At 36.4% G+C, this 14,217-nt stretch overlaps 1 protein-coding gene across 18 annotated transcripts in view; it reads left to right on the top strand.

The window, feature by feature from the left end:
* Window positions 1-14,217, top strand: part of INPP4B (inositol polyphosphate-4-phosphatase type II B) — an 811,274-nt gene that overhangs the window by 398,688 nt on the left and 398,369 nt on the right. For all 18 annotated transcript variants that reach the window (XM_001142120.7, XM_024356306.3, XM_054683404.2 and 15 more), the window contains 2 exons: window positions 8,241-8,457; window positions 10,413-10,457. In XM_001142120.7, coding sequence (XP_001142120.2) covers window positions 8,367-8,457; window positions 10,413-10,457 — 136 coding nt within the window. In that variant the 5' untranslated portion in view covers window positions 8,241-8,366. The remainder of the gene's footprint in view (window positions 1-8,240; window positions 8,458-10,412; window positions 10,458-14,217) is intronic.

The following is a 14,217-nucleotide window of genomic DNA, read 5'->3' as shown; positions in this document are numbered from 1 at the left end:
TGCTGCTTCATAGGAGGAAAAATTGATTAAACTCTTGAGTTTGTGCATTCTTTTGTTCATGTCTCAGAATTTCTGTTCTGTCAAGAATCAGCCCAAATAAACACACACACATATAGATAGGTACATAAATTAATAAAATGTGAAAGAATCCATGAAGGAGGGAATATATTCCCATAGTAGTGTTTACTAAGTGTTTGTGTCAGTTTGGGTCTTTCAGAAACAGATGCCAAGATGAAATGAGACATGCAAAAGATTTATTGGGAGGACACTTGAGAAGGATAAAAGTGAGAGAGCAGGGTGGGAGAATCTTCAGACTGTAATACACCTGTATGACACTTCCACACAGAGACGGAAGGGGGAGAATTACACAGGAACAGCCTCAGACTATAGTACAGCTTTAAGAAAGTCTTGGCCAAGCTGATGGGGAGCCCCAGAACAAAGATTGCTTGTTAGCAAAATCCCGCAGCAGGCAGAAATGGCCTGACTATAATACTTCTGCCATGTGTAGGCACTTGGAGCGATCTAGGAGGCACCTGGCTTCCCTGAGGACCTTGGAGTACTCTGCAGACATGGAGGCTCGAGGCTCAGACACCCGTATTTCTCACAGCAGGTCTCTTGATGAGACATCTGAGTGGTGCACCCCATGGTCCCACAGTGTGCATTCCCGAAAGGTTTAACTCATCTATAGATTTTATGTCTGTGATTTAGTCACAAGAAATTTATAAATAATTGTTTTAGGCTACCAAACATCTTTACATGTAGAAGGCATTTAATGTCTTGCTGGGGTTCTTTGTTTATTTCTTGTAAATTTGTCTAAGTTCCTTGTAAATTCTGAAAATTAGGCCTTTGTCCGATGGGTAGATTGCAAAAGTTTTCTCCCATTCTGTAGGTTGCCTATTCTCTCTGATTATAGTTTTGTTGTTTTGCTGTGCAGAAGCTCTTTAATTAGATTTTATTTGTCAATTTTGCTTTTGTTGCAGTTGTTTTGGCAATTTCATCATAAAATCTTTGCCCATGCCTATGTCCTGAATGGTATTTCCTAGGTTTTCTTCTAGGGTTCTTATGGTTTCAGGTTTTACATTTAACTCTTTAAACCATCTTGAGTTAATTTTTGTATAAAGTGTAAGGAAGGGGTCCAGTTTCAGTTTTCTGCATATGGCTAGCCAGTTTTTCCAGCACCATTTATTAAATAGGGAATCTTTTCCCCATTGCTTGTTTCTGTCAGGGTAGTCAAAGATCAGATGTTTGTAGATGTGTGGTCTTATTTCTGAGGTCTCTATTATATTCCATTGGTATATTTGTCAGTTTTGGTAACAGTACCATGCTGTTTGGGTTACTATAGCCTTGTAGTATAGTTTGAAGTCAGGTAACGTGATGCCTCCAGCTATGTTCTTTTGCTTAGGATTATATTTGTTATACAGGCTCTTTTTTGGTTCCATATGAATTTTAAAGTAGTTTTTTTCTAATTCTGTGAAGAATGTCAATGGTAGTTTGATGGGAATAGCATTGAATCTACAAATTACTTTGCACAATATGGACATTTTCACAATATTGATTCTTCCTATCCATGAGCATGGAATGTTTTTCCATTTATTTGTGTCCCCTTGTATTACCTTGAGCAGTGGTTTATAGTTCTCCTTAAAGAGATCCTTCTTTTTTCAATTGTTTAAAATAGCTTGAGAAGGAATGGTACCAGCTCCTCTTTGTACCTCTGGTAGAATTCAGCTGTGAATCTGTCTGATCCTGGGCTTTTTTTAGTTGCTAGGCTATTTATTACTGCCTCAATTTCAGAACTTGTTATTGATATATTCGGGGATTTGACTTCTTCCTAGTTTAATCTTGGGAGGGTGTATGTGTCCAGAAATTTAACCATTTCTTCCAGATTTTCCAGTTTATTTGCATAGAGGTGTTTATAGTATTTTCTGATGGTAGTTTGTATTTCTGTGGGATCAGTGGTGATATCCCCTTTATCATTAAACTAAGCTTGTGAAGCTTAGTTTGGCCAGACATGAAATTCTGGGTTGAAAATTCTTTTCTTTAAGAATGTTGAATATTGGCCCCCAGTCTCTTCTGGATTGTAGGGTTTCTTCTGAGAGATCAGCTGTTAGTCTGGTGGGCTTCCTTTTGTAGGTGATCTGGCCTTTCTTTTTGGCTGCCCTTAATATTTTTTCCTTCATGTTGACCTTGGAGAATATGGTGATTATGTGTCTTGGGGCTGATCTTCTAATGGAGTATCTTAGTGCGGTTCTTTGTATTTCTTGAATTTGAATGTTGGCCTGTCTTTCTAGGTTGGGGAAGTTTTCCAACTTGGTTCCACTCTCCTTGTCTCTTTCAAGTACTCCAACCAGTTGTAGGTTCAGTCTCTTTACATAGTCTCATATTTCTTGAAGATTTTGTTCCATATTTCTTGAAGGTTGTGTTGGTTCCTTTTCATTCTTTTTTTCTCTAGTCTTGTCTGCCTACCTTATTTCAGCAAGATAGTCTTCAATCTCTGAAATTATTTCTTCTGCTTGATTTATTTGGCTATGGATACTTGTGTATGCTTCACAAAGTTCTTGTGCTGTGTTTTTCAGCTCTAGGTCATTTATGTTCCACTTTAAACTGTTTATTCTAGTTAGCAGCTCCTGTAACATTTGATCATGGTTCTTAGCTTCTTTGCCTTGGGTTAGAACATTCTTCTTTACCTCAGCAAAATTTGTTGTTACCCACCTTCTGAAGCCTACTTCTGTCAATTTATCCATCTCATCCTCCATCCAGTTCTGTGCCCTTGTTGGAGACGTGTTGCTATCATTTGGAGGAGAAGAGGCACTCTGGCCTTTGGGGTTTTCATCTTTTTTTTTTTTTATTGATTCTTTCTCATCTTCATGAGTTTGTCTAGTTTCAATCTTTGAGGCTGCTGACCCTTGGATGAGGTTTCTGTGGGGACATTTTTGTTGATGCTCTTGTTGTTGCTTTGTTTGTTTGTTTTTCACTAGTCAGGTCCCTCTTCTGTAGGGCTGCTGTGGTTTGCTGGAGGTTCACTTCAGGCCCTATTCATCTGGTTTGCTCCCGCAACTGGAGATGTCACTTGAGGAGGCTGGAGAACAGAAAAGATGGGTGCCTGCTCCTTCCTCTGGTATCTCTGACCTCAAGAGGCACCGATCTGATGCTAGTAGGAATGCTCCTGTATAGGGTGTCTGATGACCCTTGTGGGGGGTCTCACCCAGTTGGGTGGCATGGGAAGCAGGACCCATTTAACAAAGCACTTTTGCTGTCCCGTGGTGGAGGGGATGTGCTGCGCTGGAGGGAAACCTGCTCTTCTGGGCTGCCTGGATTCTACAGAGCTAGCAGGAGGAAAGACTAAGTCTGCTGGTTCACAGAGACGATTGCCACCCCTTTCTCTAGGGGCTCAGGCCCAGGGAGATCAGAGTTCTGTCCCTGAGCACCTGGCTGGAGTTGTTGGAGTTCCTGTAGGGAGGCCTCGCCCAGTGAGGAGGGATGGGTCAGTGTCTGGCTTGAAGAGGCAATCTGGCCGTAGTCTGCCACAGCCGGTGTGCTGGGCTGTGGAGAATACCTCTCGGGACCCAGTCATCCAGCCTCCCTGGCTTCAGCAGGGGTAAAGTGTGGCCTGGAGCTTTAGTGATAGCTGCCGCCCTTCCCCACTGGGAGCTTAGTGTATTAAGTAGCTAGCAGCTGCAATGTTGGCTCCTGCCCCTCCCGCAAGGAGCTCATAAGGTTTAGACAGCAAGCAACAGCAGCAGTGGTGATGCCGCCCCTCCCCCCAGAAACTTGGCTGACTTAGGCAGATTCCAGCCAAGTGGCTGTTGAGAATCTGCATGGCTCTGTGGTTGGGACCCTAGGCCCCAGTGGCATGGGTTCATGAGTGGGATCTTCCGATCTATGGGTTGCACAGTTCCTTGGAAAAAGCAAGTTTCCCCAGGCTGAATAGCACACTTACTTCCTGCCTCCCTTGTCTGGGTATGGGGGCTCCCCTCCCCTGTATGGCTCTCAGGTGGGCAGCCACACCACACTGCTCTTCCTTTTACTCTCTGGGTCATGCCAGCCACCTATCAGTCCTGATGACAGAACTGGATACCTCAGTTGCTGGTGCAGGATTTGTATGCTCTTTTGCTTCTTTTAGATGAGAGCCTCTGATCACCACTGCTTCTAGTTGGCCATCTCGGCCCACCCCCGCTCCCCCAAATAAATTCCTGTACTTTTTTTTATCTTAAAAGGATAACTATGTAGGGATTTTTTAAACATTTCATTAAAAATGATTTTAACTAGAAAAAAATTAAATTTGTGGTAGGAATGGCAAGTTTCATTCTTATTGAAAGGACTTTTTTTTCCTCCATATTTTGGTCATGATAAGCACTCACTAAGTGAGAGCACAAAACAAAACAAAACTAAATGAATAAAAGTTTTTAACTTTCTATCCACTACTGTTGAAAACACTTGTGTTTAAGTATCTTTATGCTAACTCCCCTTTTCCCTGCTTCTTTTCCTAAGATAGTGCCACTTGTGTGAGGAAAAGGGTCTCATGGAACTCATTGGTCTCATGTGTTAGTGGGTGGATATTTGCTTTTGTCCATTGAGACACAGCAATCCTGGCCCAGTCACTGCTCCCCCATCTGGCTGGAGTAACCTGTAGCCTAAGCTTGTCCAACCTGCGGCCCCAGGATTGCTTTGAATGTGGCCCAACACAAATTTGTAAACTTTCTTAAAACATTATGCTTTTTTTTGGTGATTTTTTTTTCTAGTTTATCAGCTATCTGGTAGTGCATTTTATGTGTGGCCCAAGACAATTCTTTTGCTTCCAATGTGGCCCAGAGAAGCCAAAAGATTGGACACCCTTGCTGCATAGATTGTCCTCTCTCATGCTTTCTGACTAGCTAGGCCTCATCTTGTCTCTAGATGGCAGAGAAAACCTACTGAGTTTTGGCCATATCCTCTATCTGCTTCTTGGCCTAGAAAGCCAACACTATAACCTCTGCTGCAGGGTCACCGTATCCCTTTTATCAGAGACATGTGCTAGGTCTCAGCTCAGCTTCCTTTTTATCCACACTTTGAGAGCCAGTAGTCTTTTCTCAGGCTCATCCATGAGTGAGAGGAGCAGAGGGAAATGCTGGGTTTAAACTGATGCCCTGTCCCTCTGCCCATCTACTTGATGGGCTCTCTTCCACTCCCAGTAGAAAGTTCAATGTTTCCACAGGGACAACCTGAAAGATGGTTCCTCCTATATTTGCAATGGAGACAGGACATCCACTTGCCATCCACCAGTGAGTTCTCCTCCCTTCTGGGATTTAAAGTCCTAGAGAGGAGCACCACTCCCTGAACCCTGACTTGGTCTCCCTCACCTGTCTTTGTCTACCTCTGATTCCAACTTCATGGATTTCAGGAGTGTCTTCAGCTCATTATGTAAAAATTTTGGAATTTGACCATCCAGGTACATCCCATAGTTCACTAAATGAGAGGTAAAGGATTTAGCACATCTTGTTTCCTCAAACTTGTTTTGCCATTTTTTACACTGGACTAAAAAATATCACATCTCGGTCTCTATAGATGATTGTGAGGTAAAGACTATTGTAAATAAGTTGCATTATTTAATATTTGCAAAGTGATTGCCCTCATTACAATTTTTTACATGTAATCACTAAGAAATCTGACACCTCTTTTTGCTCCTTTCATCTTCTGTACTTTTTATTTTAATCCCTTTATCTTATTTCTTTTAATCTCCATTTCCTTTTTTAAAAAAATCTCAAATCTGATGAGAACTCTGGTATATGACACTGTCCCTGAAATATGCTATTACACAGGAACCATAACAGCTAAGGGCATTCTCCTTAACACCAATCTCCTGTACGTGCAATTTGCCAGCAGAACACTATCTTGACACGAAGATGCTATTTGATTTACCTATCACTGGTGAGTGAACAGCGCTGTACTAATGTTGAGCGCATCACATTTGCCCCTTCATTATGTAATGTCTCCAATTTTTCGATGTGTGTTGTTAGTCTTGTCTTCCTAATTAATAATAACCTTCTTGTATGATTTTATGTGTCTGTCAGATTGCCCTTTATAATGTGAGTGTACAAAATATTAACAAATATCTGTTATTGTAGTGGTCAGTGGGAAATATTGTTCAATTAAATATAACTGAACTATAACTACCAATCATCTTTTGTCCCTGGGGGAGGGTGGGAGAACCAAGAGTATTTTCTGAGTATGATGACCATTCAGCTTGTACCTCTTCTGAGTAAGATAAAAGATGTGAGAACTGGCCTGAGTAGAAATATGCTTAAAAGCTATCTCTTTTAAGTATGCTTGTGGTATACAGCAACCACAATCTATTATTGTGAAAAAATTTTGCAAGTAGGCACAGAAAATAAACTGCTATATGTTATCATAACCATAGGTAAATGCTCTACTTAACAGCTAAAAATGCAGTTACTTTCTTGAGCTTTGTGACTAATTCCTTCTGAAGTGTGTGCTTGGATAACAAGTACCAAATCTTCAGTTTGTCCTCAGTGAAAATAAACAGAATATCAAGAGGTTATCTCATAATTCTTGTTTTGTATATTTAACTTCATTCTCTCTAAAATTGAATTTATTTTCACTTAGCGAATTAGTTTTGCATGGATAGTATGCTTAAAATGGGACCACATTAATGAGACTTTGTAGACATCTTACGTCAGTCTTCTCCTCCCATCCTCAAATTATACAAGTGCGCATATACCGATAAACAGAGTTAGATATTTATTTCATTAATTATTCACCGATAGTGTGCTGAGGTGTTATTTTGCTAGGATTCATCATACTGCCTCCTTTTCACATTTGAAGATGACTGATCAGGATTGTGGGTTGAGTCTTTGGTCAAGAAATATAGAGAAGTTAACAAATTATATAGTCCTCATGTCTAAGTCACACATGCCTTGCAGTCTGCTACAGATATGATCTCACTATTAGCATTTGTCATAGGTCTTTGGGAGAACGTGGTGCTATGAATGTGTGTGTTCTCATCAGAAAAGACTTCTAAATTTAATGGTAAAAAAAATTAGGAAGCATGATCGCTGTTCAAGCTTTATTATTAATTCAAAACCTAATGTTCAAATTGATGGATTTGGTCTAATTGATGGTGCAATAGCCTTCTACCCCCAGAAATATTCTTGATTGTATCCTTAGAAGCCAATATGTATTTATCTATAATTTTATTATACTATTTTCTAAAAATTCAAGAAGCTTTTTGAATTTAATTTCTGCCAGATTTTTTTAAACTAGAGCTGAATTATAAATGAAGCCACTTTACCAAGAACTGCAAAGAGTGAGGCTGTTGGTTTGGGAAGTTTGAGACATTATTAGTATTCTAAACCAAACTTGATTACTGCTATCTCATTAAACGGCATTGGGCAGACATTTAAATATTTTTATACATTTTAATTCAGCTGGTAACTTGATTTAAAACAACATTGATTTTTAAAAAAATTTATTCTTGGTCATATATATCATGTTAAATATAAAAATGAATTTGTAAGTATTTGAGGCTGTCTATATGACAGGGTATTAAATTCTTGGAGAGTCTTTCTTTCCCCATGCTAATTTTCATCAATTTTCTATTGCTTTAATTTCCCCTTGAGCTTTAGCTTTTTAGAAGAATGATTCATTCTTTTCAGCATATACCATGATCATTAAACAATTACACCTTTATCAAGTAGAGCAGCAAAAGACTCCGTGGATAATAATGAGGTTGGAAACTCTCCTGTACAACCTGTTGGCTCATCTGGGAAGAAGAATGTCATGCCAAATTATTTTTTATGTGGTCAGTAATAATGTTCTAACAAGGGTGGATGGAGAGATGAGCATAAAGGGCAATTCTAATGGAAAGAACGATAGTAATATTCACCTTGCCAGAACATGGTAATGTCTTGACAAGATGCTACATGCTCTTGCTGCTAAATTAGGTTTTATACTTAGTTAGCAGCCCCTATAGCTATCCACTATCTTACAGACTGAACTAGAAGATAAATAATATACCTTTCATGTTTTAGAAGTCTTTCATATGACTATGTAATAAATGCTTTGAGAATACCTATTAAACCTAGACTTTATGATGCATTAACTGTGTGGAATGGTTCTGAAAGTATGAGTGGAGTAGGCAGGAAGAAAGTTCATTTGAATGTAGTTGCAGTCTCTACCTACCTTTACTCTTTAGCTTTATACTGAACTCCAATATGACTGAAAATTTAACTTTTGATGTTTCCTAGGTACAGAATTTCAGAGTGGGATATCAGATCTTTAGTGTGAAGATACATCTACATTAAGCCACGAATCACTAGAACTGACATTTGGACAAGAAAATTTGGAACATTTTAAAACTGTGAAGGTTGATCATGGAAATTAAAGAGGAAGGGGCATCAGAAGAAGGGCAGCACTTTCTTCCTACAGCCCAGGCCAATGATCCCGGGGACTGTCAGTTCACAAGTAAGTATGTGTGTATCCCTCCCTGTTTTTGCATCTAAAGATGCAAATTGGGCCGATGAAACATACACATACATACATGCATTCATAGATTCATAGGAACTTCGGTTCTAATAAATGGCATGAAATTACCAAAGTATTTTTCCTTTGCACTATTTACCTTGGTGGCATCAGTGTATGATATGCCTCTCATCTTTTATCTTGGGTAAGATAGATGATAGTCCATGAAATGGTTAAATATCAAATAACAAGATTAAATATCTTGAATATATATTAAGAGCCTAATGAATACTTTTTAAGTATACCTTCTAGACACTAATACTTTCTAAGAATAACTGGTATTTATATAATCTTATATGGGAATTTTTTTATACTGTAGAAATTCTCTCTTTAAACCCAAAAGGTACTTAAGTTGAAAGCATTAAGAAAAAAATTGTTACACTAGAAATTTAGACTGTCACTGCCATACCAGAGAGCACTAGGCCACAAATATAGAGCCAGTGGAGATTTGGCCAAGTTTGCATGTGAACATTAAAATTGGTTTTGTATTACTCAAGTAAATAAAATCGTTGGAAGAATTGTATGTTTTCTTTTGTATTTAAAATTCTAGGGTTTCGGTTTTATTGTTTAGCATGAATTATGCCTTTTATGCCTTTTTCCTTTCTTTTCAGAAGATTCCTGTAGTCCAATTATTTAACACTGGCAAATATATGTCTAACCTTCTCTTTTAATTTACATTATAAAGCTAATCTTTAGAAAATTGTATTGGTTGGATGCGTTTTTGAGAAATCTGATTGTCAATGTTTAAAGCAGAGTTAATTGTTAATGACCTTTTAAAAAAACCCAGACATTTCAAGTTCACAAAAACCTACCTAATGATTGTCACTTTAACCTCTCTTGAAAAATCTAAAATTGTTAACCAAAGCAATTGCTAAATGTCAGCAGGAGAAAAAATATACAGTTACTGTGCAAAAATAAATAATAAATAACTGTGAATAAAAAGCAGTTAATTTTTATACAAAAAGGTGATTCTTAAAATATATTAGTGACCAAATGCCAGTAAATTTAAATAGTATCTGATGAATGCACCAGCAAAAATAAGCAAGGAAAGGATTTGTATAATATTCTTTCATTTATTGCCAAATAGTTTACTTTTTCATACTTGTTAGTTTTGCTTCTTTGGCCACCCTTGAGTTGTAACAAATGGCCTCCCATTCATACATCCAGTCATCCACTCTTGTTTAGGAAGCTGCTACACTGTGTGTGGATTTTAGGCATCTACCCATATCACTTCCCACAATGTGATCACTCTACCTTCTAGCTGTTAGATGGTTCCATTTCTGTACCTTTGTCCCCAGACTCACTTTCATTCCTAGCTCATCTTAAATTATTTAGCCATCTTGTTATATTTTTTAAACATTGCTGACCAAAGGAATGGAAACATTTTACAAAATGTTGGTTTGAGCTATTAATAAATTAGCAGAATAACCAGCACTACAATGTCCATCATAACCTAGCTGAAGATACCTCTTTTGTTACTGATTTACTGTTTACAGCAGGTTAGAGTGGCTTGGAAAAAAAAAATCCATTTAAGAGAGTATTTTGGTAAGGGGGTTCTTTATGAAGGATCCACTTCTGTCTACATTGCATCCAAAAGAGATAAACACAGTTGTAAAATATGTTTTATGTTTGCCATGGCTTACAAAAACATTTCTTGGTTTCTTTATAACCGTACAGATAAAATGACCAATCAAATCTTAAGTCACATCTAGTTCTGCAACAAATATTATGCCCTGCCCTGAGAACTGATTATTTATAACCCTGATAAACCAAGTTTATTCATTCTGCCAAATACTGTCTTTATTCATTCTGGTCACAATGAAGCATAGTAATATATATTGACGTATTCTTGATAATTCAATTTTTTAAAAATGTGAATTTGCTCCTGTTATTTATAGGTATCCAGAAGACTCCAAATGAACCGCAGTTGGAATTCATCCTTGGTAAGAAATTCCATCTTATTTATATCAATAAATATAAGAATTTGTGTAGTAGTTTGCAAAGTATATGTAGATTGCTTACATCAGTCCATATTTGACAAATTTTTATGAACATTGTTCTATTTTTAAAATTGTTCTATAAGGTAGGTGTTATTTTCTCCAAATTTATAGGAATTAACTTGCTGCCCAAGGATACAGGGTTCAGTGATGATAGTTTTGCCTCTCAGCCAGGTCTGCTGATCTCACATTCCATGCCCAGCACTCATTCTAACATAGTGACTGCATTTTGTTGCTAACCAGCATTCCTGCAACTCTGTTTGTCTAATTTTCTATACCTGGGCTGGAGACTGGCCACCTATAATTTCTCTTTGTGTTCTTTATGGCATTCCAGGATTGTTGCCCATTTCTCTCGTATTCAAGAACATTCCCTGACTCTTCCATATTGATTTTTGTGAAAATGCCAGTGACATTTGAGAATTTAACTTTCAATGAAGTTTTGACTTGTTTAAGCAACTCTAAATATCTGTCACATGTAAAAATTTGTAACTTTGTCCAAGGATGAATTAAAAGTGTGCATTCTGAGACCAGTCCACTACTTAACTAATGAGTGGAAACTACTTTATATGTGAATTAAGTATGACTGCAAAAATACCGTTAGGAAATTAGCTACAAAGAGGTACTTAAGGTAAAAATGTGGTTCATATGAACTATATAGACTGGTCTTTTTTTTTTTCCTGTCATGGTTCTGAAATATTTCGGAAAGACAGTAGTATTTTTACATTTTATTTTAAACTAAGTTTTATAGACTAATACATGCACATATTCAATTTCATATACAGAGACCACATATAGTATTATAGTATCAAAATCTTTACATATTAATATATATATTTTCTAAAGTTTTGGGAGCAAATTGAGATATATATATATATACTCTATACTGGGTTTTAGTGGTTGGAATTTCTAAGTATTTTAGGAACGTGCATTTTTATTATGTTTTAAATTTATATTTTTTGCTAAAAATATTTTATTTTAAAATATGACTTATTGAGACCATAATTGGTATGTAATTCATTTTTTGAACATTATTTTTTAAAAATATAGCTAAAAATGTGCTATAAATTAAATATTAAAGATTTTTAAATTTTTCCAGGTATTCAGAAACAGGCAGAAATGTGAAAAACTCAAGAAAATTTTATAGTATAAACAATGAGGCTATTATTTTTTTCTCCCTCTCTCTCTAGAGAGTTTTCAGATTGTATCAGATATAAAAAGAATGTGTTTTAGGAAATGGAGCTGAAGAGCAAAAGAAAGGCTAGGCACTCTTCACTCGTACGACTTGAGCTTTCATCTGTCCATCTTTCATTTTTAAGAGAAGAAACTCACTTTTTACCTTTTTGACAGCACTTCTGAAAAGTGAAGTTTCATTAGAGTGATTTGATATATTTCCAAGCACAAATAAAGCTTTCTTGTTTGCCTGCTGGAGAAAGAGGGAATCTGAAGCAGCAGAAGAAATTAGGGTGGCAATTGTCAGGCAAATGTGGTGGCCAGCCTTCAAGAAATGGCATACTTGAACCAAATACCTGTCTTCTAGTGCAATTAAGAGAATCTATCTTGTTCAAAGACCTAACTATGCTGTTTGTTTAGAAAGCCAAGTAAATTTCAGTAACAACACCATCATCACTTATATTTCCGGATTTGAATCAAGAATTAAGAGATTAGCAGCTGCAAGAATTTATTCATAATGTTCTTCCAGTATAAAAATCTTCAATTTCTTTCTTTATATTTATTTTTAAAATATACTAAGAAACGACAACAGATAATTTTATCTTGTCAAATGGCAAGAAATGCTTGATGAGCGAACACAAGTTTACTAAAAAAATACTATTTCAAGTCATCATGGAACTGTGTTGTTGATCCTAGAAGACACAGTCCCCAAACTGTTAGGTTCCTTAGCACTTTAAGATCTTCAACTACACCATTTCTTGAAGAATTTTTTAAAAACTACTCTTTCAAGGGTATTACAGATAAACCCGTGGATGATTTACTGTCCATTTTTGTCATTTTTTTCTGTGAGATTTTTTAATTCCACAAATCCTCCAACGTCACCTATTATTGTATGAGTAACTTCTATTCATTTCCCAATGAAAGAATAATAGCTTCTTAAATATTTTTATCATGTTTAAGGGTATGCATATTTATTTAATCAGAAGTAAAACAAGAACAAATTCTAGGAAAAAGAAATTCAGTAAGGAAGAGGGCTTTTTCATCTAATTTTAACTAAATCTTTGATATTTGATTCTCTACTCTTAACCAAAGTATTCAAATTATTTAGGAATTTCAATGACCTTGCTTTCTAAATTAGGAAAACAGCCACACCAATCAATTTGCTAGGTGCCATATTGCTTTGTATAAGTTATTTTCCATCAAGGATTTGTGTCTGCTTTGTGTGCTGCTATATAATAATTATGTCTTGCTGAAGTTCTTCTGCTTATTGAATTCCTCTGCTGAAGTTCCTTACTTATTCAAATAAGTAAGGTAGGAGGTACTTAGTCAGTTGAGCAGCTAATTGGCTAAAAGTGTCTTGAGCACAAGATAAGCATGTACTGAAAAACTGAGTATCTCTTGTCCATTGTTAACTGTATTTCTAATGGTTGACTGCATTTAAATTAAATAATTCACCCCTACAACGCGATTCTGTTTCCTCATATTTTGTTTCTTTGTGTTAATACTCTTTTTATTTTCATAAAGAAAGAAATAATTAAAAACCTAAGAGAACACTGAGTTTGTTTATGGTTTAATAAAATTGTTTTGATTTCAATAAAGCTGACATTTACGAAGAGGGATCATTTCTTAAAAACTAAGAACATTTCTTTATGGAAACAATTGTGGAAAATGTATAAAAGAGACTAATCTTGACAAGTATATAAAATACATTTCTATGAACTACTTTAAGGTTTTTCTCCTGTTAATTATTCGCCTCCACTTATTATGTCTAGAGTCAATAGAATGCTTATGAGAATATGTCTTCATATTTTTGTATGTACACCACATATACTATAAATCCAAAACAATAGATACTAATACCTATTAAATACATAGGAAAGAATGGCATGCATATGTTTGCATATGTGTTCCTTATGTTCTTTCCTTGACGCTCTGAAGTAATGTTCTTGAAATTAATTCCTTGATGGCTAATACTCAATGCAAGCCAAATGACCAGATATGGGGTACAATAAAATATACATTTTGTACATGTCAACAAGCTTTGGGGTTGATTATGATAGGAATGGGGGCTGCTTGGAAGCTAGAGTGAAAGCATTAATAAGCACAGGTCATTTATTCATCTAAATTATATTGGGAGAGGCATAGAAAGCCTGTATATAAAATCATTTCAGATAGTGTTAAGTTCTATGTAGACAGAAAGACGAGGCCACTGGATAGAACATATCTGGGGGAGAGGCACTTGACTTGGGCGAAAGAGAGACTACTTTAGATATAGTTTTCAAAGAAGACCTCTATGTGCTTATGCAGGGTATAGATACTAATTTGGATATTGTTCATATTGAGCCTAAGAATTGGGTGACTTTCCAAGTAGGAGGGGACAAGCTATACTAGACATTGAAATGACACATAATAGGGTTCTTATAATGGGAATACTGGGATCGAAGGGTAGTAAATTAGGTTAGTGATTTGACCAGGAATGAAACCAAGTTATACGTTGTTCTGGTTTCAAGGTAAGAAAAAAAAAAAAAAGCCACAG

The sequence above is a fragment of the Pan troglodytes genome, chromosome 3 (assembly GCF_028858775.2).
Source record: "Pan troglodytes isolate AG18354 chromosome 3, NHGRI_mPanTro3-v2.0_pri, whole genome shotgun sequence".
NCBI lineage: Eukaryota > Metazoa > Chordata > Mammalia > Primates > Hominidae > Pan > Pan troglodytes.
Note: the sequence above shows the minus strand (reverse complement) of the source record. Positions and strands in the feature narration are given on the sequence as shown.